The sequence below is a fragment of the Nycticebus coucang genome, chromosome 11, assembly GCF_027406575.1.
Source record: "Nycticebus coucang isolate mNycCou1 chromosome 11, mNycCou1.pri, whole genome shotgun sequence".
Classification (NCBI taxonomy): domain Eukaryota; kingdom Metazoa; phylum Chordata; class Mammalia; order Primates; family Lorisidae; genus Nycticebus; species Nycticebus coucang.
In genome coordinates this window covers 27,784,405-27,800,988 of record NC_069790.1, presented here as the reverse complement: position 1 = coordinate 27,800,988, position 16,584 = coordinate 27,784,405, and the positions used below count along the sequence as shown (strand labels likewise).

Sequence of the window (16,584 nt, the reverse complement as noted above, 5' to 3'; positions counted from 1 at the left end):
AGCCTTCAGATTCCATATATGAACAATTACTATTTACCTTTTAAAAAAAATTTTGGTAAAATACACATAATGTAAAATTTACCATCTAAAACATTTTTAGTGCTCAGTTCAGTTAAGTACATCTATATTGTTCTGCAGCCATCATCACCATGCACCTCCATAATTCTTCATCTTGTAAAACTGAAATTCTGTTATTAAACAATAACTCCTGTTCTTCCCTCCTCTCCCCCAGGACCTAGAAACCACCATTCTACCTTCTACCTCTATGAATTAGACTACTCTAGGTACGTATGTAAATGGCATCAGGTGATACTTGTTCTTTTTTGATTGGTTTATTTCACTTAGCATAATGTCCTCAAGGTTCTTCCATGTTATATTAATAGCATAAGTCAGAATGTCCTTCCTGTTTAAGGCTGAGTAATATTCCATTGTATGGATATACCACAGTTTGTTGATCCTCTCACCATCTATACATACTTGAGTCATTTTCACATTTGAGCTATTATGAACAGTGCTGCTATGAACATAGGTGTACAAACATCTCTTCTAGGCTCTGCTTTCAATTCTTTTGGGTATATATCCAAAAGTGAAAATGCCAGGTCATGTGGTAATTCCATTATTGATCTTTTGAACAACCTCCATACTGTTTACTACAGTGGCTACACCATTTTACATTCCCACCAATGGTGCATAAGAATTCCAATCTCACCTGGCTTATTGTACCCTCAATGAATCCCCAACAATAAAAAAAAAAAAAAAGAATTCCAATTTCTCTAGACCTCTCCAACACTTGTTATTTTCTATGTGTGTGTGTGTGGGGGGGGGGGGGTTGTATATAGTAGTAGCTATCCTGGTGGGTATGAGGTGATATCTTATTGTGGTTTTGTGTTTATTTTTAGAGAGTGAATTTATCCACAGAACAGTATATAACGCAGGTAAATACTAAACCACTTGTGTTTTCTAAAGATTCCAGTCAGAAAAACACATCCCCTTTCATATACTTACTATGTTATGACTAATGTCCATGTTTATTCATGAAACACAAGACAGAAGAGCCCATTAGACATTAATTTCAGTATTTTATTATTATATGTATTTAGAGACAATTCCAACGGCAAGCACTGGATAGGGATGTTATCTGTTTTTTTTAGATATCTGTACAAAAGACTGTTACTATTACATAGTTCCCACTGCAGGAAACACAAATATGTTTTTTTATTCCCTGCCAATAGCATTTTCCATCTAACATTTAAATTTTCATAACATGATTTCAAACATGTACATATTAGTTCCCATGAGAAATCTGCAGGTGACATTTCTGCATATTTGAAGTTAATCAGATAAAGCACATTTTGACAAAAACCATAGGAGGGAAGCTGAGACTTAGGAGAGTGTGAAGTAAAAGGCCACAGCTATGAGGAAGCATAGTGATAGGGCTGCACATGCAAGTGACTTGCCGCTCCTCCGCCTCCCACGAGTGTATCCAGCATGGGGGACTCCCTCCCTCCAAACTCCCTCCTCTGTGTGCTTCCTTCCTGCAGCTAAGAACTCAGCTGAAGACCTTCCTGGGAAATGATGGGTGTAGTCAAGCATGCAGTTAGCGGTCTCATGACAGATACCTGGCCCCATGCCTGCTGGGCCGACCAGAGTTGTACACCACTTGCACCAATGTGGGATGACATCAGTTAGCAAGCAAAGTAATTTCCCTGGTGGGCATTTTTTATACTTAATTATTCACCCAATAGTAAAGGAACTCCACTGCTAAGATCTAACAGGCATATACCAGCCATGTTAGCTTGTAAGAAAGCCTCCTTCTAATAACAACACTGGGTCCTATGTTATTGGGCACTAAAGAATCTTTATAATTTCAGTTATATCTTTATTCTACCTAAAGGTTCAAAGCACCTCCTATAAAGAAATAGTACTCTAGTTCTGCTTTGCTAAGTTACTTTTACTGGAGCCTCTGTCCTTCAGTAGGGCTATCTTTGTCTATCTTTGTAAATCCCATCTACCAGACAAAACTCACTAGCTTTTGTCTGGTTATGGGTGTAAGGGTGGGGGAGAGAGTCTGTCCAGTATGGCCATGTCTCCCTTCTGCACAAAGCATGCACAGGTCCCCTGCAGTCTGAATAATTACACAAATGGGATTCTAGGATGCTATTTACACAGTGTGACCTTTAAGCATTCTTTTCATACATCATCTCTTGGGCAAAATGTTCATTTTCCCCACTTTGCCTTCAGAAAAGCAATACCTGTTCAAGAAATTATCCATGTAAAAAACATTTTTTCCAAAGCAAAAATGTCTAGAGTTTTTTGTTTGTTTGCTTATTTTTAAATTCACACTAAAACAACCAAAAATCCTTCAACATATTTCCAACTGTTTATAATAAAAGTCACCAAAGTGAGTGCTGCCACATCGGGGGGATTCTTTACTGTCTTCTTGTCTTTCCCTACCAGTCCCACCACCATCACTGGAATTCTTAGTGGGTACACAGACCACCCCATGCTTGATGGGAATGACCACACCCAGCTTAAGGGCTGCAAGGCTGCACCACTGAGGTCTGTTATGCCCTCTAGTGGTAAGAAGGGATATCACAATTGTGTACACGGAATTACCCAGGACAATGCCCAATTAATTGGTCCCTTTCTAGATGCCTGATCAAGTTCAATGTCCTCTAACAGAAGTTGCCATGGTGTTACCACTGCATGAGTGGGTAATGACATAAAGCTAGCATGGTTATCCATGACCTTGGTTTGGCCCATAGTATTGGAAGCAGGCCTCTGTGTAATTTATTCTCACTAGACTTCTTTTGTTCAAACCCTGAATGACTCTGGTTGCCTCAGACAGGTCAGATCTGATGAAATGTTTCCATAATAAGTCAACATGAAACCATGCTGAAATTTTAGAGTGGCTTTCTGCATCATCTTGCTTTAAACATCCATTAAGCAGGTGGACTTGGGAGGGGATAGGTACCTACATCACCCTATCCCCGTTAGCATTTGCAGATGGGTGCTTTCAGAATGGCTGCTCTACTCAAGAAGACACTCTAAATTCATCAGGAGTGAAATCCCAGGCAAAATTTGCACAATCTTTGGCCACCATGATTGGTTACCACTAACTTTGTCAGCTGAAATATTCCCACTTCTCATCACTTGTGGTTATGGTTTTACATGCAGAATTGACAAAACTGCTGAGCAAAAAGTTCAAGACAGTCCTATACTCACGTTCCGGGGAGCTGGTAGAAAATATTTTTGCTCTGGTAATGCTCAGTGTTCGTACCTATTTAATGAGGGGTTGGGTCCCTGCCAGCTCTCACGGCCTGTGATTCTACTGCTGAGAAGTCACTACCTCTAACTTACTTCTGAGACTACAGATACTCATAATATTTCCATCTGCAGATTCCTGACAAGAATGATGAAGCAGTTAGGCCCAACAGTGCCCTCCTGCTAGCTGCTATCTTAATACACACTTCTGAAAACCATTTCTGCCCATTCCAGGAGTGTTTAAGAGTTTCAATAGATAGAGGTAAACCCCACCACTGCCACCACCTACCCACTTCAACTATCACTCTGAACAAAGGCAGCCACCAGGTCATGTGAGCTATAAGGCTCTGGGGGAAGAATGGGGAAGGCGGTGTGCAGATTTGTGGATACACAGTCTGGGCAGAAGTGTGATGGGTGGACAGCTACCCTGCAGAGAAATGCTTTCACATCCATCTGGTGCCTTCTTGCCCTCTTTCTTCTCCATGCTAAGCCCATCTGGTCTTCCTCATATGCTTTTCTATGCACTGGTGGAAAGTCAAATCCTTTAAGTGAACATGACATTGGAAACAAATCAGTTCAATTAAAATCTCTCTGCTGAGCTAATGCAGTGACTGCTCGGATTCCAGCTACTTTAAATGGAATCTAAATAGTCAAAGAGTTCCTGCTTTTCTTTCCCTCATTAGCTGAGAGATTCACAGCCTTGTGGGGTGGAACTATGCCACAGGACCACTCAATTAATCCTAGACAAGATGCTGGTAACTAGGCTGGAATGACTTCCACACAAGGCCTGTGGCAGGTGTGCAGGTGGGCCTTTCGGAGATCCACACGGTGACTTTGGGAAGCCACCAATGTGGCTCTATGAGTCTGCAACGTGGGTGGGTTCCAGCTCTCCTGCCCATGCAGGCAGTTCAGAGGACCTACCACAGCGAAAGGAACACAGTTTCCTCAGGACTTAGGAAGGACATGAGATTGGAGGGGAGCCACCTTTTGATTCTGTCCCCCAGAAGACCCGTCTGGGGACACTGTGCACCACAGGCGTGCACTCACTCAGGTTAAGGGAAGCCAGGGAGGTTCTCCCTCTGCTCCACACACAAGGGGCCTGTGTGCGCAGACAAATGCTTTCTGTTAACCTGAAAGAAACCACTACTGAGAAAGACTAAGACTTCAAAAGAGTTTGCTTTTCCTGCCAGCTCGGCATTGTGGAGCCTGCCTTTCAAAGCTGGATGAACTCTGGTCCTCCCACAAAAGACTAATGTGTCCCATTGTCACTGAAATACAATGATAATGTGTCCATTGTCACTGAAATCCACAATTAGTCACACAACTGAATGACAGGCAAATGGGATACATGTTACACTGCAGAGGAAGGGGACCTACATTGCAGAGGAAGGGGGTGATGTGAGATTCGAGGCAGAACACGAGGAGACAGTCCTATCTGGCTTCAGAAAAGGAGGCCACATCTTAACGTTCTCATTTTACTCAAACAGGAGAGTGGTTTGTTTTGCTGGTAATTTAGTAAGGTGGGAAGTTTTAAATAAGAAGGGAAAAGGGAATGCTTACTTCACTTAAAGAACTTAATCTCCGTGTCAACACAGTCATAGAAAAGATCCCCGACTTCCGTGGGGTCTGGGGGGTCAGAACTGGTCAGGATTTCTTCCATGGCTTCCAGACCTTGCTTCTCCAGTTCCAGCATGGTCTTCTTCAGCTTGTGACCTTGCTCCTGAGGAAGGACATGGCCACGTTTACTGTCAGCAAAACAGCTCACCCAGTCCACATGAACTTTACACACCAACATACCTATTTTCTTCAGGACAAATTGAACCTATTAAAGGTGTTACATACATGGTGGGGAAAGCACATGAGTATCTAACCACATTCTTTCTTCTTGTCTTCAATAAAATGTACGCTTGGATTTCATATGAAAATCCATGAAAATGGCTGCTGTGGGTATAATGGGTGCTGGGGATCATGTACTGGGTGTTTTTGTCTGATGTCTTGCAATTTTATTAACCAAAGGTTTGAGGGGAGGGAGAATTGCACTATTAAGAATTTTTTTTTTTTTTTTAATGGCTGGGTGCAGTGGCTCCCTCCTGTTATCCTAGCAATCTGGGACGCCAAGGCTGGTGGATCGCTTGAGTTCAGGAGTTCAAGACCAGCCTGAGCAACAGCAAGACCCCATCTCTACTAAAAATAGAAAAATTAGCCGGGCATAGTGGCAGGTGCCTGTAGTCCCAGCTACTTCAGAGGTTGTGAAAAAAGGATTGCTCAGGCCCAAGAGTTTGAGGTTCTTGTAAGTTATGGTGACTCTAAGGCACTCTACTGAGGGTAACAGAATGAGACTCTGTCTCAGAAATATATATATATTTTTAAACTAGAAACTTGAGACTCCTTTGTTAAAAAACTCTGTACTATGATAAAACATACATAAAAAGCTACCATCTTTAAATACATGGTTTAGTGGCATTAAGTATTCACAATGTTGAGCAATCAGCACCACCATCCATCACCAAAACTTCCTGGAAGAATTACTTCTTTGAAGCAACATATGATTTTAACTTTAAGTGAAATGTTGCCATCAAATATAACTTTTCACCCCCAAGAGTATACAAAGAATTTTAGACAGCAGTTAAACAGTAATCCCTCCTAGAACTGTATATTTCTATCATTCCCAAGTAAACAGTAAATGAAAACGAAATGCTCTTTGCCTGCTGAGTTTCAGAATAAGTCAGAAGTTCATTTGATTTCAAGAGTCTGGGCAGGAAAATTAACACCAGCCTTCTAGGAAGGACCTCGGCAGGCTAGATTCTGGAAGAAGACTGAACATGCTGGAGAGCAAGGGAAAGGCTGGTGTGTCACCTGCCTCCCTGCCGCTTTCCTCTCAGACCTCACCCTCCACCCCCAGCCCTCACCCATGCTTACCTGGCCACTTTCGAGGATGACACGTGCCCACTCGTGGGCCTTATACAGCTCATGCCGGCGGTCTGGTTTCTCTTGGAAGCGAGGCTCCTTTTTGGCAGGGTCATCGTCCCCAAAACAAGGAGATTGTGCTTTGGGGACAAGTTTTACACCATCAACAAAGATGAAAGGCTTGAATATGGATCTGGAGAGAAAGGAAAGGCACTTCAGCCAGACAGAGATCAGGACTTGGGGATGCCCAGAGATCATCGTTTCTATGCAGCATTTTCTGAGCCAACTCATGGTGTGTGGTGGATGGGAAGTGGTACAGCCAAGACAGACTCAGCTGTATGTTTTAGTAACTATTTCAGCAAAACTCACAGCCACAGATTCCTCTATTTACAGCAGGGAGACATCAAAACAGATTTTCTTTGTTCTGGGAGGACCACTTGAGGAGACCCCTCTAGTTGTAAAAAGTAAGGCACAGGCACTGTTCTGAGAAAGGGTGAAATGGGCCGCCTGTCTGAATTGAAAGAACTTTCCCCCTTTCTCTCCCATGGTTTCCTGGGAAGCAGCCTTCTGGAAAATATGAGCCTCTTGGTTTTTAGTTTGGGTTATTTTGTTTTCTTTTCTTTTTCTTCTTTAGGCTACTTTATAGAAAAGTCTTTGGACTGTCTCTGACAGACTCAAGGAGGGGACAGATTAAGACAGATGACGAAAAGGCCCCAGAGGGGACACGTTCACAGAAGTCTGGTTGGTGAGAGAACGAGCACGGGCATGGTAGGTGCCTAATGCCTTCCCTTTTTGATTCAGCTCTTTCAGCAGCACGATGTACATTAGGGAAAATGGCTGTGTGTGTGTGCCCATGTGTGTTTGCACATATCTGAACACACATCACCTCAAGTACAAACACAGAGAGGTACGGCCTGGAGTCCCAGGATGACAGAGTGAGGGATGTACAGATCAGATTTGTCAGAGTTGGCCATTTTCTCTCCTCTCAACAGGTGCACCCTGGCCCACCCTAAGGTGCTTCAAGAGGGCTAGAAGTGAGCTGGGATGTTGATTGATTCCAGAAGGCCCAAGTATCTGAGGCTTTAGGAGCTGAGCAGGCCAGCCAGTGTACCACACCAGTGTTTTCATGCATGCCATGCTCTGAAAAGGACTGGAAACCAAGAGCCCTTGCTACCCAAACTGTGTCCTTGGATGGGAAATGTCAGCATCACTGTAGAAGCCCATGCCCTGCCCATCCTGCTGAATCAGAGTTTGCATTTTTAACAAGATCCCAGGGGATTCATAACATACCCAAGTCTGACAAGCACTATAGACAATGGTAATGAGAAGTAACCTCCTGGGTTAGTTCTGTGAGGTTACCAGGGAAAAAGAGGGCCCGAGTGAGAGAAAGAAAGACACTGATCAAAATATGCAAAATTGGAATTTGGGTTAATTTAATTTGCATATTAAAGCAGTGAGATCACTATGCCCCAAGCTGGTGAAGTGAAGGGTACTAGTTAAGGACAGTGTCAGGCACTCTGTTGTTCTCTATAGGTGATGCAAATATATATGTTGGAAGCTGGTTCCATCTTAAGCCAAATCTACTGGGAAGCACTAGGCCACCCCTAGGTAGCAAGGACCTTCCCTGAGCAGCCATCATCAAAGGACCCCAACCACCCCACACAAACACAGGGGAGCTACCCTTATACAGAAGGAACATACATTTCCACTTCCCTCATTCCTTTTCCCTTCTACCAAATGTTGAATGAATGACTGCTGATTGAGAAAAAGAAATTAATGCAAAACTTAAAACTGCCTAAACAAACTTTGGTTATATAAAGATGAATTCTCTGATTTGTGAAAACAGTTGATTCTCCCAAAGGGCTGAAGACCTGAGGGCTCACAGAAAGAGGGCAGTGGAGGGGAGAGGAGGGAGCAAGCATGTTAGACATCAGGAACTGGCTGCCTCCCAGCCGCCAGAGCCCTACTGTTCAGGATTTCTTGAAAAGTCAGTGCATCCTACTGTGGTCAGCAGCCTCTTTGGCTGGTAGAGAGATGCTTCAGCGATGGATAGGCCCAGAGCTCCTGCCCAGCAGCCCAGAGCCTGCTCAGTTCATACCCTCTCAGCTTCAGGGCGGTGCACCAGGCAAAGCTGTCACTCCTACTGGGCTGTAGGCAGGACACGTGCAGGCCCCACACCTGGCCACCAGGGAACCTGCAGTCTCCAGCAGAGTCTGCAGAGCCTGGTATGCAGAGTCTCCTGCATTTCCCAGCCCACCCCAGGCCACACGTGATGCTATTTCTGCAATCCTAACACCACGCCCCTACCTCTACTACTCAGAAGCCCAAGTAGGAGTGATATTGGGAAACCTGCATTTCATTCCTAAAACCTCAGGGTTTTCCCTATTGTGTTTCAGGACTCTTCTGACACAGGACCCTGTTGGGAAGAGCCATGCTGCGGGGGGGGGGGGGGGGCTGGAAGGGGCCAGACAGCCAAGCAGCACCCACTGAGATACACTGACAGTGGGGCAGGGACTGGGGATGAACAAGGAATGGTCTGTCATTTTCTCTCAGGCTCTCATCTGGGCTAGAGTGATCTCTGCCGTCCCTTCCACCTTCTAAAACCATGAGGCTTGCGAACTTGTGGCTCCAACTTCAGTAAGCTAGTGGTAACCAAAGTCATGGTCACCTGCATCCAATGTACAGGACAAGAAACAGTAAAAGATAAGAACACGCTATCTGGTATAACTCCAAACCTACTCCACAATCGCTGGAAGGCGGTGGCAAGTTTAATCAGTGAGGGTGTCTGGTGGTACTGTATGTTTATCTCTCCCAGCTAACAATTTTTTTGTTTTTTTGCTTTTTTTTGTAGAGACAGAGTCTCACTATCACCCTTGGTAGAGTGCCGTGGCCTCACACAGCTCACAGCAACCTCCAACTCTTGGGCATAGGTGATTCTCTTGCCTCAGCCTCCAGAGTAGCTGGGACAACAGGCGCCCGCCACAATGCTCAGCTATTTTTTTGTTGCAATTTGGCCAGGGCTGGGTTTGAACCCGCCACACTACCCACTCAGCCACAGGTACCGTCCCCATCTGTTAGTTTTATTAAAGAACAAATAATAAATATGAGGAAGTTCCCAAAATATTCTAAATAAGCAATTCAAGGATGTTTTTCAAAGTTTACAAGGAAGTCGGCATACTAAACTGATAAAAAAAACCCACAAATTTGCTAAGATGGTTAAAGGGAGATTTTTTTGAGACTGAATTTATTATGTAAATAACAAATAATTATTGGATTATAATTATGCAACAAATATTAATAAATATTATCACTGATCATAATTAGAATAATACTGATATTTATTTAAACCAAGTCTTGGGAATTATCTTTGATGCAGGTCTGATCATCTGGGTCTAGGAATCCAGAAAAGAGGGAAAGTAGATAACTAAGGGGTTCTAAAACATTCAGGTTTCTTATAAATCCTTATTCAAAATCACATTTAAAATTACAAATAAATAATAAGGAGATACTCTGAATTTTCCCACAGATGACCCCATTGATGGTCATCTGGTAGCTTTTTAAATTTAACTACTTGAATGAATGTATGCAAATTAACAGATACACCCAAGTGAGTCCAAGCTACCCAGCCAGGGTGAGGCCTACTTCATCATGCACCTGGGGCATCCCAGAGTGTCCTGTGACGGCTCTGATGAAGGACATGGCTGAGAGGGCTCCAGAGGCTGAGTCTGCTTCTGCCATCATGGCTGACTCAAAGACTAACCTTCGGAAAAGCCACCAAACCCTAGGTTAAGAATATGCCCTGGTCACTCAGCCATCCATGGTATGGTATGGCAAGAATACAAGATGACAAGCCCTGAAAATGAAGGTCCTTCTGAAGGTAAGGGACAGCCAGCAGCTGGTGAATGAATGAGGTTAGAATTGTCTGAGCTACTTTAAAGAGACCCCATGAGGGACAGTTAAGCCAATGAGAACATGAACATCACTAAAGGAAGCCCTTCTCTTCAACCTTCAGCCTTGAGTGACAGTTTGAGGCACAGCCAGGAAACAGGCTCCGCCAGAGGCCCTGCTGTCCTTTTGCCTTTCTGAAACCTTGGGATGGATATACCTAGCCAGTGCAAAAAAATATACCTACCCAGTCATTTGTTTTGTCATTTTGGAAGAACAGCAACCTTCTTATGAAAGTCTCTATCATTTTATGGCACAGCATAATTTTCAAAGCATTTGCATTCACTTCTCATGGTCCTCTTATTTATCCACTCCATAAAGATGTGCTGAGTCCTGAATGAGGGTCAGATACTGACATAGGTACTAGGGATATAGTAGCAGTGAATGAGGCAAGGCAAAAACTTCTGTCTCGTTTTACATGTGAGATGACTGAGGCTCGCAAAAAAACTGAGTGCGTTGTCCAAAGTCACATCCCTAACAAGTGGCAGATTTAGAACTATATTCAGATCTTCTAAATGCAAAGTCAGTGTCCCCCACTACTGCTTGACCTTATACCCTTCTGTTGTTTTTTTCACACATAAGGTGCTACTGCAGAAAAATAAAATTTCTTTGGAATTTGGAATTCCAGTGTCAGTGGCCAACCAACAGTTCCATGCTCAAACATGTCTTTGTTTCTCCTGAAGATGCTGAAACTCCCCCAATTGATTAAGCTAGGAGGATCACTTAAGCTCAGGAGTTTGAGGTTGCAGTGAGCTATAGACCCTGTGCCCTGAAATTCCTAAGCTACTGAGAGGAGTCAGGCACGAAAGGAACAACACAAAGACACCTGCCCTGAGGAACCTGCTAAACCTTGGGCCAATGTGAAAAGAATCGGTAGTAACCAATTTCTCTTAAAAAAAAAAAAAAAATGCAGGTGCCCCTCACAGTGGTTCATCTATGGGTCATTCCAGGTTATTGGGAGTCACTTAAATCAGATTGTTGAAATCATACCCGGATAAGAACTGGACCAATTCATGGAAGGAGTTTTAGTTTTAAAGGAAAAGGGAGCCAGTACATTTGGAGTATGGGACAACCTTCAGCATAGCAGGGGGATTCAGATGGTAGAAGGTTTTGAAAAGTCACAAATGTAGGGCAGAGAGAGGAGAGGGGTGGTGTGGGAAGAATTCAGAGTGAAACTGGAGGAGTCAGTGCCATTTTGCCCAGGGCCCTCGGCAATCTGTATATGTGTGCAGGTAGCACCCTTTGTAGCCCCAAAGGCTGCATAAGTTAAAGCCACTTATTCATAAGTGTCCAAGGCTCATAATGTTTTCTCCAGTAATGAAAAGGTGCCACCTATTGCTAACATTTGATTATCAAGACTGATCCCATTTAGCCTCTCAAGGTTAGTACATAGGAGGAGGAAACAAGAGAAAGAGGAAACAAAGAAACCCACGGAGAGAGAAAGAGACAGACAGACCACATCCCCTGAATCTCCCCTCCACTCTGCTACTAGATAAAGTAGATCAAACGCCATATTTTCCTAGAACTTCTTCTATCTTCTCTCTCTCTTTTGGTTTGCTCATCTTGTACCTTGAGTATTCGTGTATTTTCTTTGACTTAAGGGGTCTCTCAGTGGTATACCTGTCTGGCAACTATAGCTCTGAATGAGTTAAGCCCAGTTTACAGTGTTTGCCAATTTTTGTGGTGTAAACACCTTACTATGGACATTTAAACTGCCAACATCACTGAACATGGAGCTGGGAAAAGATGCACACTACCAGCTCTCCTGACTCCAGCAAACCGCGAGGCTGAATTTACAAACTCCAAGTACTCAGGTCCTCCTCCTTTCTTTAACTCTCCAATTTTTCATATCAGTGAAGCATTAGCAAGCACTGGCTTCCTAGGATATGATTTCCAAAAGACAGAATCAGTACACCAAAGCCATTAGTGTCACTATATAAATAACTGGGGTACCAGCTGACTCAATGGACTATTAAATATGATGCAATTTGCCTCCTCAATAAAATTAATTGAAGGACTTTGTAGCTCCCTCAATCATTCAAACCCTAACTTTTGCATTTCCTTCCAACTCCCAAATTTACATACAGTAGGAGGGAGGGAGGAAAGAAGGAAGAGAAAAATAAGATGTGAGCCTAACGCTTATAATCCTAGCACTGTGAGAGACTGAGACAGGAGGATCGCTGGAGCGCAGGAGTTTGAGACCAGCCTGAGAAAGTGCAAGACCCTTCTACAAGAGAAAGAAAAATTAGCCAGGCATGGTGGTGCATGCCTGTGGTCCTAGCTACTCAGAGGCTGAAGCAAGAGGATCACTTGAGCTCAGGAGTTTGAGGTTGTAGCAAGCTATAATGATGCCACTGCATTCTTGCCTGAGTGACAAAGTGCCACTGTATTCTTGGCCTATCTCAAAAAAAAAAAAAAAAAAGGAAAAGAAAAGAGAAAAATAAGAAATAACTTGTTTAACTTATTAAAACAAGTTATTTCAAGGAAAATATTTATAATACAGCGAGCAAAGGACAAAGAAGTACCCAGGCAGACAGAACAGTAAGATCACATCCTTTGGTTCTAACACTGACTGGGAGGGGTGAATACTACAGTTCTGCTCTGTGATCATAATCTCTCACAAGTCCATTGCTATAAGATGATGCTCTGAAAAACATCTCTCTACTATTTTTAGTGTTGGCAAAAGCCAGCTAAAATCTCCCTAATTTTACTACCTAAAAACCTAAGAGAAGGTAATTATGCTTCCTGCTGACAAAATACAATATGTTGAACACTCCCAATTACAGAGAAATGTTGAAATGTTGAATAGGAAAAAAAAAAAAAAAACTTATGACAGTTCTATACTCACAGTAGGAAACACAGCTCATTTAACCATAGAGGATAAAAATGAATGTCTTCCAGAAGGCTCTTAATCTTCTACAAGGTCTTGTCAGTTAATTTAACCATGAATAATTTTTTTAGTTACTTAAAATTTTCCATTTTAAATATTAGAAGGCTATTGCCCGGCCTATTTCGATAGTAGGATTAGGCTGTGTACTTTAGCCTAGAAAATCGAACCCCCTAATATTAGTGTCCCTCAGACATTAGGGACAATAGGAGTTGGTTCAGTTCAACCCACTCCTTGAAAGCCTCCTTTCCCAAAGAACAGTGTCCATGCCCCTTAGCAGAGCACCCCAAACCCTTCAAAATATTAACTCTGAATACCCACATGTACACCTGCTGGCCAGTGGGGTCCTCCTGAAGCAGCTGTCCCATCAGCATTGTGGATACAAGTGAGGTCATAGTTCACTAGGAAGAGGCCCAATATCTAGGAAGGGAAGGAGCCCCAAATCTGGGAGACCACAAAGTAAGTGGAAGATGGGGCTGGGGAACCAAGGGTCCAGAACTGGGAGATAAAATTAAGAGAAAGCATCTGAAATCAAGTGGAACGACATCCTGAGATTTCCAGGAACACTCTGTATGCTGAGGCTCATAGGAGGGTGACTGGGCTTGTGGATTGGAGAGCTGGGGGTGGAGAGAGATGGAAACCTAAACACCAGCTCATCTACAAGAGGGCACACAGATGTAGCCCTGGGTCATGCTGTTTCACACCTCAGTACATGTGATTCTCTCTACCCAGTGTCCCCTGCTTTTTCACCTACTAAACCCCCACTCTTCCTATAATGCCCACTGCTCAAGAGTTCCTTCCTCTGTGAAGTTTTCCCAGAGGAAAACCATTTTCCTTGTACACACCTAATATCCCTGATAACCAACAAGCACAACATTTGGTACACAGTGGGCGCTTAATAAGTGCTGATTGAATGAGTGAATAAAAAACTTACACAGAGTTCAACAGTCAGACCTTGTTAGAAGGATCTATTGAGATCAGCGGTAGTTTAAAAAATGAGGCCAAAGGGTCATAAGAGGGACACAGTTTTTCCCCCAAGTCATCTAAGGACTGATCCCTAGCTAGGCACAATCATTGTCTTATATTCATAAGTAATAGGAGAATAAATATATGGGGATGCAAAAAGAAAATTTAACAGCAGTAGATTCCCTGCTAGCAGATTCAAAAGTTTTATACCTGACATTCAAACAATGATACTGGTGTTCAGCCAATGGAACATCTAAAAAACATCAGAGAACCTACGGGAATGAGTAGTCTTCTAGAGCTTTCCAGGCTGAGGACCAGACTTAGTGACAGATCCTAGGTCCAACTCAGAGATTCTGATACAAGAGAGTTGGGTCAAGCCATCTGTTATTTTTCAGAAACTCCCCCAAGTGATTCTAACAGTGAATAGATTTAGAAACCACTGGAATCTTGGTTCTAAGCTACCAGTGATGTGATTTGTTGTGTACATGACGGAGTTATTAGGGAAAGGCACAGCTGTGTGCCTTTATAGTTTTCATAAATAATAGTTAAACCTACTTGGATTGTCTCATTTAATCCTCCCCAAAGCATTTAAAGGCAGTGACTAGTATTATTCCCACTGTATAGACACTGAAACTGAAGCTTAGAGAGGTTAAGTAACTTATCTGCTCCTGAGTGACAGAGACGTGTGCTTCACCATATGCTGAAGTGTGTGGGAGGAAAGCAGATCCCTAAACTACAATGTGTTACACTTGAAGTGGCTTCAGTCTGGATTACTTCTGGACCATTTTATCCTTCAATTCTTAGGAACTGGTTGTTCAAGAAATCTTGGGTATTTCTGAATCTGTCTGTCTCGCTGTATTTTGCTCATCTTTGCCCCCCTCATCTACAACAAAATACTTGGTCCTTGGTATTTACTCAATAAATACTTGATAAATAAAGCAACAATTTGATTCTATGATTGTATTACATACTATATGAATCAAGCCAAGGACTTCACTTAATCAGAGCTCTTTGTGCTAAGTTGCCCACACTGAGGATAATGGAAAAATGTGACTTCGCTATCCAAGTGGAGGAAATGGTCAGGGCCTTAATATCTGCTTGCTGCATGAGCTTTCAAGGGAAGCCCAGGCTTTCTGCCTACATGACTGTGTCTCAGACAAACCTGGAAGGATCTGGGGTCCCAGTGAAATAGTGAATGCATGGTGAGCTTCTTTCCTGAGGCAGGACAGACACGGTACTGGCTGTGGTGAGGAATGATTCAGAGTCTATACAGATTCCACTGGCTTTGTCCCGTAAGATGTTAATCATGGTCTGCACGGTAACACTTTCTGTAAAAAAAATGAAAGAATGAGAGATGGGAAAATAAAATATAACCATGGCAGGCTACGAACCAAAATCGGTTCACTTCTTGCTCTTTTTAGTAACAAAAACCTTGACATTATAGTTGGAAATGTAAATATACAACTAAAAGATACAGAGGATGCCAAAAATATAAATACATTTTAAAAAAGAAAAAAACTGTATTGAAATTGTATTACTTAGTATATACCAATAATGTCTGTTATATATATTGTAACTTTTATTGCTTGTAATTATGGAAATCAAATGTGACTTGAATATTACAATTTTAGCGTAGTTTTTCCTTTCTTAAAATGTGTATGCATTTTTGGCACCCTCTGTATATTTTCCAGCTTCCCTGTGACTAGCTGTGGCCATGTGATAAACTTTGATCCATGGGAGGTAAGCAGAAATGATGTGTATAATGCCTCGTCACATCTATAAGATCTTAAAAAGTAAAGGGCAATGATTTTATAGATGTGATGAGGCATTGTCCTTTACTTTTTTTTTTTTTTTTGAGACTTACTTTGCCCCCTTGATAGAGTGCCGTGGTGTCACAGCTCACAGCAACCTCAAATTCTTGGGCTCAAACAATCCTCTGGCCTCAGTATCCCAAGTAGCTTGGACTACAGGCACCCACCACAATGCCCGGCTACTTTTAGAGGCAATTCTCAATCTTGCTTAGGCTGGTCTCGAACTCCTGAGCTCAATGCTCCACCTGCCTTGGCCTCCCAGAGTACTAGGATTACAGGGTGAGTTACCGTGACTGATCTACCCTTTACTTTTCTTTTCTCCTTTCCTGCTGGATGGGAGATGCCAACAAGAGGACCACAAATAGAATTCCTGTGTTAAGCAAAGTAACTGGCCCTGGACTGTTCATACACACTGATCTATAACATGGGAGAGAGACAAGCACAATTTTCTCTAAGCACAATAATTTGGGGTCTCTTTGTTATAGCTATACCTCAACAAGTGCATTAACTCAAAAGATGGCCATGGGAACGTATGTGTAATCTATGTACAGTCTTCCATGCTCTCTCTCAGCTGAGAGTCAATCCTCTGTTTGGAGAATAGCCTCTCTGCAGAAGAAACATACACAGAGAGAGACATTTATGTTCAGAGCCATTAGGACTATTGCTTCTGACTGCAGATAAATGGACAAACAGATCCTTCACTACCTGGGATCCCATTTCTACATTTTCCCCTCTGGTTATAATTTGTTAAAACAGTATTTTGTATTTCAGTCTGTATTCATTAAGATGGAATCACAGCATCAC

General features: G+C 42.7%; 1 protein-coding gene across 8 annotated transcripts in view; it reads right to left on the bottom strand.

Annotated features, from left to right (window-relative positions):
• Positions 1–16,584, bottom strand: part of SCRN1 (secernin 1) — a 100,431-nt gene that overhangs the window by 19,834 nt on the left and 64,013 nt on the right. For 4 of the 8 annotated variants that reach the window (XM_053608978.1, XM_053608982.1, XM_053608979.1 and 1 more), the window contains 3 exons: positions 15,132–15,297; positions 6,184–6,364; positions 1,067–4,984 (listed from right to left, as the gene is read on the bottom strand). In XM_053608978.1, coding sequence (XP_053464953.1) covers positions 4,826–4,984; positions 6,184–6,364; positions 15,132–15,297 — 506 coding nt within the window. In that variant the 3' untranslated portion in view covers positions 1,067–4,825. Of the gene's footprint in view, positions 1–1,066; positions 4,985–6,183; positions 6,365–15,131; positions 15,298–16,584 lie in introns of those variants that run through there. The other 4 variants (XR_008383644.1, XR_008383645.1, XR_008383646.1 and 1 more) reach the window with 2 other exon arrangements.